A 17,773-nucleotide genomic window follows, 5' to 3' on the forward strand; every position below is an offset into this window, starting at 1 on the left:
GGGAAGTGAGCAGACTGACTAGCCTTGGAATGTTACGAGGGTAAAATTGTAATTCGACTTGTTCCGATCCCCAGTTAGACTTGCCCATTCGGTTTGGAACCGCCGGTTTTCCGGTCTTCGAACCGACTGTTACGGTTCAAACCAGAACTGGACACAAATCGAACCCAAAGCGTAGTCGGGTGCTGTAAGATTAAAAAAATAAAAAAAAATCAATTGTCAATGTAAATGTAAGTATATTATTGAAGTTGAATAATATTTATTTCGTCCCACATATAATATCATATTTTTTATTTTTATCCGTTTCATACTTACTTTTTTTCAAAATAAACAATATTATATATTTTAATTATATTTTAAATTTTATAATTTATAATTTTTATTAAATTAATTGATTATCTTAATATTAATTTATAGTATTTATATTATATTGTATTTAATTTTACTAATATACTTTTAAATTATTTACTAATTTTATTCTTCATAAATTCTGATATTTATATTAATAGTGACACAATATATGAGACTGAGAGAGTATCCATTTGTATTTAAAATTAAAAACAAAGTTTGTTTGGGGAATTAGAATGAATTTACCCTATTCATCTAATTTTTTTTTTTTCAAAAACATCAAATTAAACACCTATTTTTTATTTTTTATATTATACTAAAAATTAATTTTACATTCAAAATATCACATCAATTTTTACATTGACATCCCAACTCAAAATCCAAACCCCAAACAAACACACCTTAAAAGTAACGGTCTACTATTGCTTGTTCATTTTAATATAAATTGAGACGTATGGCTTTCAGAATCAAATATAATTAACTTATTTTAACGATTAAATGAATACTTAATTATTCTTGCTTATAACATAATAGTTGAATATTAACATTTTTATTTAAAATATTATATTTTTAAAAATTAAAACCATGTATAACTTTTTCTCTTTGTTTATTTAATTTGTAATGAATAGTGTAAAAATGCAACTGAACTTGTTTTAGCTTGTTGAATTTTAGAACATCTTTAATAAAAATATTGTTTGACAAAATATCTTAAATAAATATACTTCAGTATGTAATATTGTTCAAGGTGAAAAGGGATTTTAACATTTGTTAAAAAAATAGAAGAAATATACATGCATATGTATATATTCTGTTTAAGACTCTATTTGTTTGGGAGTTTGAATTTTGAGTTAAAATTTAGATAGTAAAAATTTTAAATTTGAATAATTGTATGATGTGATATAAATAGGTATTGATGTGATGTTTTGAATGTAAAATTGATTTTTTAGTATAATATAAAAAAAAAATAAGTGTTTGATTTGATATTTTTTGGAGGAAAAAAATGGGATGAATAGTGTATTTAAAAAATCCAATCCCCCAAACAAACACACCATAGAACATATAAATTATACACCCTCCGTCCGGCTCTCATTTACCTTTTGTTATTGTACTTAATATAAAAAATATATGTCATGTACTATATTTTTATATAATAAATAATATTAAAAAATAACACTTAAAACGTAAATAGAATCCTTAGAGTCGGACGAAAATAAATATATATATATATAAACTCAAAGATATTAAGGCAGTCTACAATGGGAATATAAATCAATACATTGTTTAATGTATGTAAAAAAACAAAATGATTTTCAGCATTCAGCAACAAATTCATGCCTCAATATGCCTTATCATATATCTAAATTTTGAAAACTTCAATTCAAAAATTTCAAAAGTTAGGTATAAAAAGTGCATGTAAATGTCTCCAAATAATATGAAGAAAAACCAATGTGGAAAGTAAGAAGGAAAACAGAAATGGATGAATGAGATTCAAGCCAAATCCATTACTTACATTGGATTGTCCTACAAATGTGTCCGAGTGGCGCTTAGATCGATCGCCACATTATGAAGAAACTAAATGAATTTCGCGGCAAAACTTCCCCCTTCCATTCCACCCTCCAACACTTGTTCCCTACAAAATGCGGCGTATTTTTATTGATAAAAAATATCAAAAAGAACCTCACAAAACGGAGTCCTGCGAGTTACACTTTGATTCTTCCACACAGACGCCAATATGCATCTTGGTGGAATAGAGATTTCTCAAAAACCCATATATCGCGAACGAGCACCTGGTAATAACAGCTCTAGTGTCATAAATATATATTGGAGAACAACAAAACATCTTTATCAATATATATATATATATATATAAGTTGGACAGAGCCTAATTTGATGATGTTTGTTGTGTAGAACCTAATAACTCTGACAATTTTCAGATGCCAGAAAAGGACAGTAAAATTTTGACCGGTAAATTTGTTGTTGCAGGTTTCTATATGGTTCATAAGGGAGAACAGGTGAATGTATGCCATTATATAGCATATGATTTACATGATTTACAAGGTCACATTTATTGGAAATGCATATCAGGTATCTAGGGACTAGGGTAGGCTTACCAAAGCCGTATTGAGAAGCTTATTCAAAAACGATATGTGCCTTAAACTAGTCAAATGAATTTCGATAGGCCAATGAGGAATAACATCAGTAGGGATTGCAGAAATACAGCCTACCTCCTTGTTTTTGTCACCGGAAACAACAGCTCCATTTGAGTCATATGCTTCGAACTTCTGCAAGAACATAACGTATACATGAAAAGCTTTTACATATCCTATCAATGAAAGCTTCAATATTCATTGATCAACATTCCATTTTAAATATTATTATTCAGTACTAACTGGTTTTTATTACAGCTACTACATCCTCAAAGTGGTTAACCTTGTAAAAATGATTGAGTAAAAAAAAACGCTATGCAACGGGCATTTGGGTGCCAATTACAGACAGGAACACCTGTAATTGCAAGAAATTTCTCAAAATACATTACCTGATTGCTAACAAACTCCATAGTAAGTTGAACAAACACTTTATTGAGGTCCTTTTTATCTACACCAATCTGCAAAAGACATGGATTCCGAAACAGTCATGAATAATGAAGACTTGATTATTCTATGAACTCACCGTCAAGTTCAGCAAACCCAAGAATTGATACATATAATGATACAATCTATTTTGAAGATTCATTCCTAGTACATACCAATCTTGGAGGATCGAACTTGATCAATTCTCTATGTAATATCTGGCCCTCACTTTTAATAAAGATTTTCTTTTCTACGAAAATGATTGCTTCTAAATACACAATAAAAACAGGCCAAAGTACTTCTATTTATCTTATATAGGTACTTGCCAGTCGTGCCCGCAGAGTGCGTATTTTAACAAGCGGCATAATTAGTTCCCAGTAAACATGACTCCAGACTTTCTCTCGATTCTTGATTTCATTCTTCAAAGCCTGTTTTGAAAATTGGATTAATAAAAATGTGATCAATGAGATTTACTTATGCAAGCAACCAACAGCCACGTGCAAAGTAATTTGCAAGCAGCAAGATGGTGACTTCTTAAAACAATGTTCAAGCAAACATGACGCTATATCAAATGCTTGTGCCAGTGAAACGTACAGAACACATCAACTCTGTTGTGTGTTTCCTCAACAATCTTATGTCTCCATTTGCCATTAGGGTGTTTATCTGAATGATTGGACAAGGGGAAAAATCAGAAATTAAAATTCAAGTTCAAGGTACACAAGACAAGAATCTAACATAATTCATACTAGCAAAAGAAGACCTCTTTGTATAGATTAGCAGCTTCTTGATAGAACTTTTGTTTCGAGTACCCAGATTTTCTCAATTTTGCAATAGCATAAGCACTCTTTAGCTGCAAATAAGATCGTGCCAAAGAAACACAATTTAAAAAACACTTGTTAAGTCTTTATCTGGAGAACAAAAAGAAAACAACAAATGAAAAGAAATGCAAATATCTTGGAACATTCATGGAGATGAATATTCAACTAAATTTGTTTGGTAGTTGTGATGAAACAAATATATATATATATATATATATTCCAGAATGCAATCAGAAGTCCCCTTATGTTTCAGGTGACGCATAAATAGAAAAGAAAGTGGTTATAGCCAATGCTTAACAGCAGTAGATGAAATACTCAATGGGCTTTCATGATCAATCACCTTCCAACAATCAAACAGCAGAGCATAAACCAAAACAAAAACACCACATCTGAATTAGTTTCAAGTTTTATCTTAATCATAAATTAAGTACCTCTAGAAAGATATCTTCTTTTGTTCTTTTCCAACCAGATCTAGTAAACCATCTGATACCAACATAATAAGTTAGCCAAGGTTTCCAGAAAAACATTTGCATAAGATGATTGACATACTTTCACATGAGTATGTTGTCTCTAACAAAATCATGAACCTGAAGAACATAAGATAATATATATTATCTCGAGATCTTGACCCTAGAACAAAAGCATCAATAAAACTACCTACTTAGGATAATTGGTATCAGCTCTAAAGGGCGGTGCAACTTCTGACTATATGTTGGAGGTTCATTTCCTACTTCCACAGTTTTACCTGCCTACAGTGAACATCATCATTTACATATCAAATATTTTCGAGAATTCGAGAATTTTCATCCAACCTAAAGCTGACTTATATAATTGACAAGTCATATTGTCCTCAACTTCAATTGCCTGCCATGCAAAATTGAATTAATGCACTACAACCAATACAAAAGAGAAAACTTGCATTAAGGATTGTATCTCTTGCATGTTTCTTAGGATAACTCATAGAGACAACATTAAAACATGCCAGTGAAGATTTCGGTGGATTAAACCTGCTTTTATCCCCATCGTAACAGCAAATTCTATTGATGGATGCAGGTTGTGTTAAATTAATATATTGGGATAGGTGGATGCCTAACCTCTATTCACCACAAACATTTTTTAAAAGGCAACAAATCATTACAATGCAGCAGCTACAATCAAACAAAGTCAGAGTAACTTGTATGTTTTCTTTAATGAACCATCAAAGATAATTTGTCAATATGCAAATTTCGAAATATCAAGACAGTACGAGCTTCAACACGGTCCAACATGCGACACTATTGAAATAAATAACACACACACAACATAAATGTCACTGCTCACCTACGCCAGAAAGGGATTTTTTCGCGGGGAATATATGGCTCATACACAAACCCAGGGCTCGTCCTTGCTACTTTCAGTGCCCCCTGCATACATAGAAGTTTAAGGATACGTCCGTGTGATAGCATAAGATGTAGTGCAGGCTAGCTGAATTGGAAGATATGACAGTACTGAATAGACAGAATACAGACAACTATACTGCATGCAGTATATCTGACAACAAACATGTATGTTTCCTGTGTCATATGACGTTGAACTTTAAAGAACCACAGTCACAATGCAGATTATAGAAAAGCAGAGTCAAAATAAAACCAAGACTTGCAGAACAATAGCGCACCATTTGTTGGGCTCGAGCAGGAGGGTTCTTTTGTACACTAAATAACCTGACGTAGTTGATGTTTGGTGAGCTGACGTCCTACAAGGCAATAAGTATGAAGTGAAAATAAAGGAAACCAGTTTTGACATATAATTAGCCATTGAAAACCAAAAAAAAAACAATGATCATGAATTGATAAATATTCAACAGTTTCACCTTAAATTGGTATATATACACATTTTGGAAGAACAATCAATAAAAACAAAAATAGCACATAAATCACTACACTCCCACCTACACCACATGAACTCATTAGCATCAGTATCCCTAGAAAACAATGAGGCAATCAATAAATCTTCCTAAGTAGACATAAGAGAACTTCCCTGCACTGATATGCAATTTTCATACTTGTGACAGAATCAGGAATATCATTGACATGGTAACTGACAGACACAAAGACGCTTTAGATTGTATAGAGCTGCAAGGATGATCACTTGTTCGCCTCTTTCCTAAATTTCCATACAACACACATAAAAGCTCCTACAGCGAACTAAGCAATGCACCAATATTCGATCTCCATTTTGATCAAATTAAAAGGTTAGAATTTACCGATTTCATCAGGCAAGGTGAATGCTCCAAGTTCGGCTCAATCCATCGGCAGGAATGCGTCAGATACGGAAGAACCCGGCGCGCAGACTGGATCAAAAATAAATAAAAAAATAATTACAATGGAATAACGACAGAAAGAGTGCGTAGAAGAGTGATGGATCACCTTTGTAAGAGCCTTCGCCATGGAGATGTGCAAGAGGTTGCGCTAGGGTTTAAGGATTGGAGATTCCGTTTTGCTTCGACGAGACTCAGTTTAGTGCTGGGGTTTGGGGTTTAGGACATCTCCAACCAACCCGCAAATAATTTTTAAATAATTTTTAATATTCTCTCTCTTAGTTTCACATTTGTAAATAAGTACAATATTTTAAAAATAAAATAATTAATAAATATATTAAATTAAAAATATATTAATAAAAATAATTATAATATAATATAAATAATTATATATTTGTATTAAAATAATTAATAAATTTAAATACTTTTCTAAAACAATAAATATAATAGTATAAAATATTTCTTCTATTTCATATATTTTATTTTTTTATTTGGGTGATGTGATGTGATAAAGTGTAGACAAAGATTAAAATATAATTAATTTGCATGGTGTTTGGGACGGAAGGAGTACTATTTTTTTACCATAGAAATTGAATTTAAAATAAAGATAATTAAAAAATAAAATTAATTAAAAAATGAAATTAAAATTAAAATATATAATATTTTTTAAAAAAGAAAATATTAAACTAAAATGACAGACGAAAATTAAAAAATTAAAAAGTAGAGGCAAGACTAAAATTACAAGATCAACAGGAATATCATTTTCTTAAGAAAAATTAGAGTTTGTCTCTTTTAAAAAAAATATTTAATATATATTTATTATTTGTATATTATTTTATATTTTACCTAAAAAAAGAAAATCAAACCAAAGTCAAAATAAATACACTCTTATTTATTTTATTTTTTTGTTGAATAATAATACTCCATTAATTTACAAACTAATATTCTACAAACTACAAGGTACAATAACTAGATCCTATTATTTTTTTTAAACACAAATTTTATTTTTTTATCTTTAATTTATTTAATATTTTTAATCTCTATCATTCATAAAAAAAAGATAATTATCTAAAAAAATCGTACCAATATACATCAAGACAATAGAAATTAGACAGAGAGGTAGTAATATGAATATATATATTTTTAAAATAACTCAAAACTTTTTTCCAATCAAGTTTTAATAAACTCTATTTTTAATTATTAAAGTACAAAATTTTTCAAGATTTAATCTATGCCGACGCAAATCGACGTTTCGTTGGCAGCTCGCATGGTGGATCCCACTTGATAAGCACCATCAATATTATGTGTTTTTTTTTTTTTTTCTTTTTTTTAAAAAAAATGTGCCATTGTTACTTTTCGAATCCTTATGAATAAATCTCAAATAATAGATAAATAACTTTGATTTTATGTTGTGTAGGGTGTTGATTACATGTCCTAGTTAACCCCCCCTTAAGGGTTGGGTTCATCCGTCTAAATTTATCCAGTTTAACCGGTTCACCCGATCAAAATTAAATACGGGTGTATTTATTTGTTTATATTTTTTTATTTTGTTAAAAATCAAAATCTAATTAATTTATCAAATATTTGCATAATAGTCCCTATAATTTTCCTTTCAATTCTTTCATTCATTTTTCTCTGTTCTGCAAATTAATTTTACCATAAGACTTCAATCTTTCTCTATTCTGCATTCTTCAAATCGACTTCACCTTTCGACCCAGTCCTTCCGCCTCAAGAAAACTGGGTAAATTTGGACCGATGATCCCAAGCCGTGTTTACTCGAACTAGACTTGTGTTGTCTTTGACTCTTGTGTAGTGTTACGTGTCTTGAGGCCCTAACCCTGAGATTGAATTGTTGCTTTCGTGTTCACATCGCCGATCGATCACCGGCATCTTGCTTGCATTCCATGGACGCAGCGCCGGTAGGGTTTTCTGCGCTTCCGTCTGGGGAGCCGGATGATGTTCAGAATTTCGAGGCGTCCGTGGCGGCGGTGGAGAGATTAATCAAATACCAATTTCGTGACATGAGGCGTCTCGAAGATGCCTTGATGCATCCATCCTATACAGACTCTTCATCCTATCAGCGACTCGAATTTGTAGGTGATGCCGCTCTAGGTTTGGCTATATCCAATCTTGTTTTCCTGCAGTACCCCGATGCCGACCCCGGCAAACTCTCGTTGGTGCCAGCAGCCAACATTAGCACCGAGAAGCTCGCCCGCGTCGCCGTCTGCCACCAATTTTATAAGTATGTTCGCCATAACATTGTTGTTCTTGACGAAAAGGTAATTTTCTTTTCTTTCTCTGTTTTCTGTGAAGAAATTTAACGCTGCTCTTTTGCAACTGGAATTTAATTTTACAAGGTTTAGATATATATATATATATATGATTTCTTCCTATCTACAAATGCAATATGTATGCGCGTCGTCTTCCTTTCTTTCTTTTTGTGGTTGTTTATACACAATTGTAATTTTAGTACATAGTGCTGGCGAATGCGTCAAATAACCACTGAAATGAGGGAATAGTCTCGTCGTATAAAAGTGCTGCGTAAAAAACCACTGTTTGTTTGTGGTGATTAACACCAACAAATAAGGCCAACGGACGATTTTCCCTAATATTTCTATATGTAGTGTCGAAAGAAACTACATCTCCAAAATCAATATAATCTGCTCGCATTCTCCCGTCAGCCCAAAATATGTTTGTAATCATACCATCTTCATCCACTTGAATAGAATACGAGAAATTTGAGTCTCTACTTTGCATTCCTTGCAAATGTTCTAACACCCCTCCAATATCTCCCACCTCCATGTACTTTGTCATCTTCGATCGCAAGTAATTTTTAATGTCTTGCCTTGTAAATCCCAAGTTATCCCGACTACCGGCTTCCTTAACCATTAAATCATGTGATAGTTTTGGAGCAAGTCCCACATGTTGGGCTATTTCAAATTGCGCAGCATGGACCTCGTCTATCCTCCTATGCGACATGAAAAAATGAGTCTTCTGAGGACTAGTGAGCTGATAAGTGTATTGAGAAATAAACTCAAACACTTCGTATTTCTCATTATCTTTCAATTGAATTCTCATCATTTCCTTACACCCGAATCTTGTTATTGCCCGAGGAGCTCTTATATTATTATTTCTTTTATCTTCCCCCTTGTACTTTCGGCACTGCAAGAAAACATTCTAAATTTTATCCTTCTTGTTCGATCTCTATGCATTTTATGTCTTTTTATGCCAAAAACCTATCTCCTGGCATATGCTAAGTAAAACTAAACGTCTTCTTCATTGTCAAATTCTTTTCCAATTTGAGGTTTTTCTTCAATAGAAATATGATGATTATATGGTTGATCATCATTTTTTATATTCGTAAAGTTCAATCTACGTGAAGAGAAGAAGATTTATTCATGTCTGACTTATCAATCTCCATTATCTGTAATTTAAAAATTCAAACAAACATCATTTAAAAATTCAGCGAACATCATTTAAAAAGACTAATAATTTATCATAATAAAAAACTAAAAAAATCAACTTATCCACTTTGGCACAAAATGCCAATATAAATCAATAATAATCCATAGAGTAGATGGGTGAACAAATTCGACTGAAATAATACTACTATAGAAATTTAGAGAAAAGTAAAGTCTTAACTTCAAAATTATATAGACTTTATTAAAAATCAAATACAAGACCTACATTTCAAATCCTCTGCGGACATTCATCGAACACTTACTAAAATATTTCACAAATTTTAAAAATTATTATTGATTATTTTTCTATCCCATCTGAAGAGATTGTATGCAAATTAAATAAAATAATTGTGTTGTGTTAAGGTGTATAGATACAGTGTAATAAAAATAAAAAGATAAAAAAACCCGAGAGTGGGAAGAAAAAACGAGAAAAGTGAAAAAGAAAAACAAAATATAAAAAAAAAATTACCTGTTGTAGTTCTCTTGGCGGCGGAAGGAAGGACTAGGTCAGAAGGTGAGTCGATTTGGAGAACGCAAAATAGAGAAAGATTGGGGTTTGAGGGTAAAATCGATTTGCAAAACATAGAAAAATGAATGAAAGAATTTGGAGGGAAATGATAAAGACTATTGTGCAAATATTTGGTAAATTAATTAAAATTGGATTTTTAACAAAATAAAAAATATAAACAAATAAATACATATGTATTTAATTTTGATTGGATAAATCGGTTAAACTGAGTAAATTTAGACCGATCCGAACGCCGCTTGAATACATACATACAAATGCAATAATGCAGGCACCATGACAACGTGGAAAACCAATATCTGTCTCTGTCTCTGTCTCTCTCTCTCTCTCTCTCTCTCCATCTCTCTCACTCTGTCTCTGCAAGAGTCCACCAATTTTGACCATTCTCTTATCCATCCATCCATCCATCCATCCAAATCAATACCCCAAATCTATATATGAAATCCAATAATATTCAGGATTCATTCACAATAATCACTGATTACATTCATGGTAGATTAATGGAGTTTTTCAAGATTCCAGCACCCGCCATGTATCTTCTTCTTCTTCTTCTTTCACTGTCCAATCATCGGTTGATATGTGCAGAGACAGAGAAATCAGTGTACATTGTCCACATGGACAAGTCCCACATGCCCATGGTTTTCTCCACGCGCCGCCACTGGTACAACTCATTGATGGCCTCTCACGCGCCGCCGCAACGCAACCCCATCTACGTCTACGACAATGCCTTCCACGGCTTCAGTGCCCTGCTGTCGGAAAACCAGCTCCAATCCATGTCCGCCACGCCGGGATTCGTCTCCGCCTATCGAGATACCGTCAGAATCTCCGCTGACACCACGCGCTCCGTCGACTTCCTCTCCCTCAGCACCGCCGCCGGAATATGGCCGGCGTCGCAGTACGGCGAGGACGTCATCATCGGCGTCATCGACACCGGAATTTGGCCGGAGAGCCCGAGCTTCCGCGACGACAGGATCGGAAAAGTCCCCGCCCGGTGGAAGGGGATCTGCCAGGCCGGAGAACAATTCAATTCGTCGCACTGCAACCGGAAATTGATCGGAGCTAGGTACTTCAACCGAGGAGTTCTGGCGGCGGATCCAAATATTACGATTCCGATGAACTCCGCCAGGGATATCGACGGCCACGGCACTCACGTCGCCTCCACCGCCGCCGGGAGCTTTGTCTCCGGCGTTTCGTACTTCGGCTACGCCGGAGGCGTAGCGAGAGGCGTCGCGCCGCGCGCCAGACTGGCAGTGTATAAGGTCTTGTGGAATGTCGGCAATGGCGGCGTGGCTGATCTTCTAGCCGGAATCGACCAGGCCGTCACCGATGGCGTCGACATTCTTTCGATTTCCCTGACGACAGGCCCCAGCAACATTAACCTTTACGAGAATCCTCTTTCGATCGCCAGCTTCGGCGCCCGGGAGAAAGGCGTCGTCGTGTGCTTTTCCGGTGGGAATCGGGGGCCGAGCGTTAGGACAATCCGGGAGAAGGGAATCCCGTGGGCGATAATCGTGGCCGCATCGACCATCGATCGTTGGTTTGCCGGAATCTTGACTCTCGGCAACGGAAAATCCATCACTGGGTGGACTCTTTATCCAGGAAAAGTTTCGGTTCAAAAACTGCCAATTGTCTACAACGAGACATTATCCGTTTGCAATTCGATCCTGTCGGAGCTAACCTCCGACGTAATAATCGTATGCAATCTGACCCTCAACCCGTTCATCGACAGCATACTATTCAATCTCCCGCTCTCCCGCGCCCGGGCGGCGATCATTGTCGGCGAAGACGCCACCGTTTTCGAATCCACGTCGTTCCCTTTCCCGGGAACGGTAATCACCCCAGCCGAGGGACAGGAGGTGCTCGACTATATATCGAGCACCGCTGCCCCCCGGGGGAGTATTAGTTTCAAGCAAACAATTCTCGGTCCAAAGCCGAGGCCGGCTCCGGCCTTGGCGCAATTCTCGTCCCGGGGCCCGGCCCGGAGCTACGAAGGGATATTAAAGCCCGACATTACGGCGCCAGGGGTGCTGATCCTCGCGGCATTCAGCCCTGTTGTGTCCGGGCCGAGTATCGGCAACAACACTCGACTATTTAGTAACTACACTCTCTTGTGGGGGACTTCCATGGCCTGTCCCCATATATCGGGTGTCGCTGCCCTTTTAAAGGCGGCGCATCCCGACTGGACCCCATCGGCGATCCAATCCGCGATAATGACGACCGCCGATCCTCTCAACAACGTAAAGCAACCGATCAGGGAGACCGACGGCACGCTTGCCTCGCCGCTTGCCATCGGATCGGGATTAGTTGATCCGAACCGCGCGCTAAGTCCGGGCCTTGTTTACGACAACACGCCGCAGGACTTCGTGAACCTCGTTTGCGCATTGAACTTCACGGCGAACCAAACCCGGACACTCATCCGGTCGAGCTACAATTGCTCGGCACCGTCGCCTGACCTCAACTACCCGTCGTTCGTCGCGGTTTTCCGGCCTCCCGACGAGGGGCGGACGGTGACGAGGCGATTTGAGAGGATTGTGACGAATGTCGGGGACGGCGCCGCCACTTATACAGCGAGCGTGGAGGCGCCGGGGAATACGACAGTGAGGATCAGTCCGGCGAGGTTAATTTTCCGGCGGAAGTATGAGAAGGTGAAGTATAGTTTGAGTGTGAGATTTGTGGCGAGTCTTGATGAGCAACACAGGCCTGGATCGGTGACGTGGACTGATCAGACAGGGAAGTACAGTGTAAGAAGTCCTCTTATGGTCTCCGCCGGCGCTGAATTCTTTGAGTAGTTTAGGATTCCGATGGGGAATTGTAATGTAACGCCGGCTGTCTTGTCGGAAAAAGTATCGGGCGCGGCTTAAGAAAGGGAAGATAAATAAGTGCCTGATTATGTTGTAATTTTAACGAAGAGTATATATATATATATGTGTGTATTTGTGCTTTATATTCTTTGATGCTATTTTATTATACAAAGTATTTTTTTATTTTGTTTTTCTGTTATTATATTTAGTAAAAAGTTGGATAATTTTTTGTATTTTTTTGTCATAAAAAATTAAAAATTAATAATATCAATCAATTTTACAAAAAAAAAAATCCATCTTGGAATCCAAATTGATTTGAAGATCAACTATAAAGTGCTCTGATATCATCCTGATGAAACAAAGTGGAAAGAATGCTATCAGATCTAATTTGCATTCTATTAAATTTGATTAGACGTTTATCCAAAATGAATCCGAACTCATAGGTAAGTAACACCAGCTAATTCTTATATTATAAAAAAAAATAAAAAAAATTGAATTCATGTACAAAGAATGTAAAATATAATAAAATAGATTCATACTTCCTTTGTATTAAACCTATACTTTTACCATGTTTATCTTCAAACTATTTTTTTTTTCTATTTTAATAAAAGTAATTACGATATTTTTTAACTTTTTTTACTTAAATTGCAAATATTATATTATACATGCAATTACTTCAAAATTTTCAAAATATTTTTCACATTTTCACTAATTAATAAAATAATTTTAGGTTTTAATATACTACAAAACTGCACATAACTCATTTGAAGTATGGCGAAAAGAGTATTAAATTCGTACCAAAAATTTAAGCCAACATTTTTAGATGAGTGTAACATGCCCGAAAGCTAACATACTCGGCGCCTAGGCCACGCCCGCGCTGAGGCCCAGAGTAGTTATCTCATGTGCGCAACATGCCCGGAATATACTATACAATATGGAAAAAGTATGCGGAATATGCACCGAGACAAATGTCATCAATCACAAGGGACGGATTATCACCGAGAACCTGGGGCAAAAATGTGAACCTGTAACAATACTCCCCCACTTCAAGTTGCAAACGTCCTCATGCGACGCTACTCAAGTACACCGATGTTGTTTCTTGCACCTGTCAGCATGCCTCCAGACGTCAGTCTGTCGACCCTTTCCTGCAAATCTACATTCTTTGTGCTCGCCAACAACCAACGAGGTTTACCATAACCAAGCCACATGCAACTCACATTCTGCCTCTCGTCTCCGCACATCATCCGGGACATTCTTTGTTGCAGCATGTGCATATTTCGCTCGAAGATCTTTAATGTGGTTTTTCCCTTACGAACAAAGCTCAGCCACCTTGGCTCATCAACAACTTCAAGCGTACTCCCCCACTCTAGAAGTACTCCCATTTGGAATGTCTAACTCAGTTAGAACATGCTTATCCTTAACGTGTCACATACATGCTCCTCACCCGAACAATGTCTCATTTGTTCGCTTTGTTCGTCACCAACATAGAGGTCCACTCTGATACTATATGTAACGTGCCTGGAAGCTGATATATCCGACGGCTAGGTTACGCCTGCGTTGAAACCCAAATCATCTCATACAGTATATGAGAAGTATGCGAAACACATATTTCCACCATGACATATCCCATCAATCAGTCATACAAAATAGGAGCTCGTGCACCCTGAGACGAATTATGGCAAAGAACTTGACAAAAATATTAACCCGTGACATGAGGTATGGAGCAATATGTTCGCTTCAACCCTGCTATAACCAAGTTTCTCATACTAAAGTTATTTCTTTTAATTTACAATTTTTTTAATGATTTTCTTCGTTTATGATTATAATTGACTATTAACCAGATTCATAATGTTAATCATTTGTAAGTAAATTACAACATGATCAGGCACTAATTTATTTCCCGTTTCCTTAAGCCGCGCCTGATACTTCACCACCGACAACCGGCATTACAATTCCACGCCGGAATTTAAAACTACTCAAAGAAATCAGCGCCGGCGGAGACCATAAGAGGGCTTCTGACACTATATTTCCCTGTCTCATCATTCCACGTCACCCATCCAGGCCTATTTTGCTCATCGAGACTCGCCACAAACCTCACACTCAACCTATACTTCACCGTCTCGTACTTCCGCCGGAAAACTAACCTCGCCGGACTGATCCTCACCGTCGTGTTCGCCGGCGCCTCCACGCTCACCGTATAAGTGGCGGCGCCGTCCCCGACATTCGTAACGACCCTCTCGAATCTTCTCGTCACCGTCCGCCCCCTGTCTGGCGGCTGGAACAGGGCAACGAATGACGGATAATTAAGGTCGTGCGACGGCGTCGAGCAATTGTAGTTCGACCGGATGAGCGTCCGGGTTTGGTTCGCCGTGAAGTTCAATGCGCAAACGAGGTTCACGAAGTCCTGCGGCGAGTTGTCGTAAACAAGGCCCGGATTTAGCGCGCGGTTCGGATCGACTTGGCCTGATCCGATGGCGAGGGGCGAGGCGAGCATGCCATCGGTCTCCCTGATCAGTTGTTTTACGTTGTTGAGAGGATTGGCAGTCGTCATTATCGCAGATTGGATCGCCGACGGGGTCCAGTCGGGATGCGCCGCCTTTAAAAGGGCGGCGACACCCGATATATGGGGACAGGCCATGGAAGTCCCCCACAAGAGAGTGTAGTTACTAAATAGTCGAGTGTTGTTGCCGAAACTCGGCCCGGACACGACGGGGCTGAATGCCGCGAGGATCAGCACCCCCGGCGCCGTAATGTCGGGCTTTAATATCCCTTCGTAGCTCCGGGCTGGGCCCCGGGACGAGAATTGTGCCAAGGCCGGAGCCGGCCTCGGCTTTGGACCGAGAATTGTTTGCTTGAAACTAATACTAGCACGGGGGGCAGCGGTGCTTGATACGTAATCGAGCAACTCCTGCCCCTCGGCTGGGGTGATAACCGTCCCCGGGAATGGGAACGACGTGGATTCAAAAACGGTGGCGTCTTCGCCGATGATGATTGCCGCCCGAGCTCGGGAGAGCGGGAGATTGAATAGTATGCTGTTGAGGAACGGGTTGAGGGTAAGATTGCATACGATTATTACGTCGGAGGTCAATTCCGACAGGATCGAATCGCAAACGGATAATGTCTTATTGTAAACAATCGGTAGTTTTTGAACTGAAACTTTTCCTGGATAAAGAGTCCAACCGGTGATGGATTTTCCGTTGCCGAGAGTCAAGATTCCGGCGAACCAACGGTCGATGGTCGATGCGGCCACGATCATCGCCCACGGGATTCCCTTCTCCCGGATTGTTCCGGAGCTCGGCCCACGGTTCCCGGCAGAGAAGCACACAACGACGCCTTTCTCCCGGGCACCGAAACTGGCGATCGAAAGGTGATTCTCGTAAAGGTTAATGTTGTCGGGGCCTGTCGTCAGGGAAATCGAAAGGATGTCGACTCCGTCGGCGACGGCTTGGTCGATTCCGGCGAGAAGATCCGATCCGCCGCCGCCGCCGACACTCCATAAAACCTTATACACTGCAATCCTGGCACGCGGCGCAACTCCTCTCGCCGTGCCTCCGGCGTAGCCGAAGTACGACACGCCGGAGACGAAGCTCCCGGCGGCGGTGGAGGCGACGTGAGTGCCGTGGCCGTCGATATCTCTGGCGGAGTTCATCGGAATCGTAATATTCGGATCCGCCGCCAGAATCCCCTGGTTGAAGTACCTAGCTCCGATCAATTTCCGGTTGCAGTGCGACGAATTGAATTGCTCTCCGGCCTGGCAGATCCCCTTCCACCGGGCGGGGATTTTTCCGATCCCGTCGTCGCGGAAGCTCGGGCTCTCCGGCCAAATTCCGGAGTCGATGACGCCGATGATGACGTCCTCGCCGTACTGCGACGCTGGCCATATTCCGGCGGCGGTGCTGAGGGAGAGGAAGTCGACGGAGCGCGTGGTGTCAGCGGATATTCTGACGGTGTCTCGATAGGCTGAGACGAATCCCGGCGTGGCGGACATGGATCGGAGCTGGTTTTCCGATAGCAGGGCGCTGAAGCCGTGGAAGGCGTTGTCGTAGACGTAGATGGGGTTGCGTTGCGGCGGCGCGTGAGAGGCCATCAATGAGTTGTACCAGTGGCGGCGCGTGGAGAAGACCATGGGCATGTGGGACTTGTCCATGTGGACAATGTACACTGACCTCTCTCCCTCTACCTCTGCAGTAGCAGCAAGAACATGAACATGAACACGAAGTAGAAGAAACCATGGCAGAATCAGAATGAGAGGTTTCGAATGGGAAAACTTCATAGGGGTTTGGTGATTTCGGACAAGCTGTGTGCTGTGCTTTGTGGTATTCCAATTATTTACCCAATATCTTGTGCAGTTGAGTCTAGTGTCTGTTGATCTTGGACTTGGAGTAGTCAAACTTGGTGGGTCTGAGGAAATATTTATTTATTTTTATATATAAGAATTGATCATTAATTGCATAGCAACCTTGGGGCTTGCCTGGCCTATCTTCTAAATAGACCGTACCATGCATAAACAAGCATTCTTGATCATATTTAATAATTGTGCAGATCATAAGTCCATCCGATCTAGTAAATGATTAAGAGTTCGTTAACACAGATTTTTTTCGCCTAGTGTTTTTAGGTGAGCCATTCTAATTAATTTATTTGACAACAAAAATTAAAACATAAGACTTTTGAAAGAAAGAAAAAAAAAAAAAAAAAAATGAAGCAGAAAAGACACAAAAAATGTAGGAAATCAATGCAATATTTATGAGAGTGGAGAGTGGTAGATGTAAATGATAACATGTAGTACATTGTATAATTATTTTTAATATAAAATAAAAAGTAGAAAAAAAAAAAATAAATTTGATTTGATGTTGATTGGAAAATAAAATTTAATAAATAATAGAATTTTACATAAATATTGACGTGAAGTTGCAGCTCGATATCAATACAAACGAAGCCAAAAAATTATTTATTTAT

The 17,773-nt window shown here is 38.5% G+C and overlaps 3 protein-coding genes across 4 annotated transcripts; 1 reads left to right on the forward strand and 2 right to left on the reverse strand.

Annotated features, from left to right (window-relative positions):
• Positions 1-44: 44 nt before the first annotated feature.
• LOC127247193 (uncharacterized) lies at positions 45-6,283 on the reverse strand. Of its 2 annotated transcripts, XR_007837873.1 has the most exons (13): positions 6,139-6,283; positions 5,976-6,062; positions 5,388-5,465; positions 5,054-5,136; positions 4,165-4,216; positions 3,676-3,765; positions 3,510-3,578; positions 3,242-3,343; positions 2,882-2,950; positions 2,571-2,627; positions 2,050-2,132; positions 1,856-1,975; positions 45-182 (listed from the first exon to the last, which is right to left on the reverse strand). XR_007837873.1 is itself a non-coding variant. In XM_051268972.1 (12 exons), exons 1-12 carry the CDS (start codon positions 6,157-6,159, stop codon positions 1,918-1,920), a joined length of 849 nt encoding a protein of 282 aa, XP_051124929.1. In that variant the 5' UTR covers positions 6,160-6,283; the 3' UTR covers positions 1,760-1,917. The 2 variants fall into 2 exon arrangements, 1 of the variants encoding a protein (XP_051124929.1); XM_051268972.1 differs by lacking the exon at positions 45-182 and having other exon boundaries at positions 1,760-1,975.
• Positions 6,284-10,411: 4,128 nt separating this feature from the next.
• LOC127245077 (subtilisin-like protease SBT3) lies at positions 10,412-12,960 on the forward strand. The gene has a single exon (XM_051265719.1). The coding sequence runs from the start codon at positions 10,454-10,456 to the stop codon at positions 12,803-12,805; it is 2,352 nt and encodes a 783-aa protein (XP_051121676.1). The 5' UTR covers positions 10,412-10,453; the 3' UTR covers positions 12,806-12,960.
• Positions 12,961-14,663: 1,703 nt separating this feature from the next.
• Positions 14,664-17,163, reverse strand: LOC127244815 (subtilisin-like protease SBT3). Its single transcript, XM_051265328.1, has one exon. It carries the CDS (start codon positions 17,088-17,090, stop codon positions 14,790-14,792), a length of 2,301 nt encoding a protein of 766 aa, XP_051121285.1. The 5' UTR covers positions 17,091-17,163; the 3' UTR covers positions 14,664-14,789.
• Positions 17,164-17,773: the final 610 nt, after the last annotated feature.

This window comes from Andrographis paniculata, unplaced genomic scaffold, assembly GCF_009805555.1.
Source record: "Andrographis paniculata isolate CXL003 unplaced genomic scaffold, ASM980555v1 Contig10END, whole genome shotgun sequence".
Lineage (NCBI taxonomy): Eukaryota > Viridiplantae > Streptophyta > Magnoliopsida > Lamiales > Acanthaceae > Andrographis > Andrographis paniculata.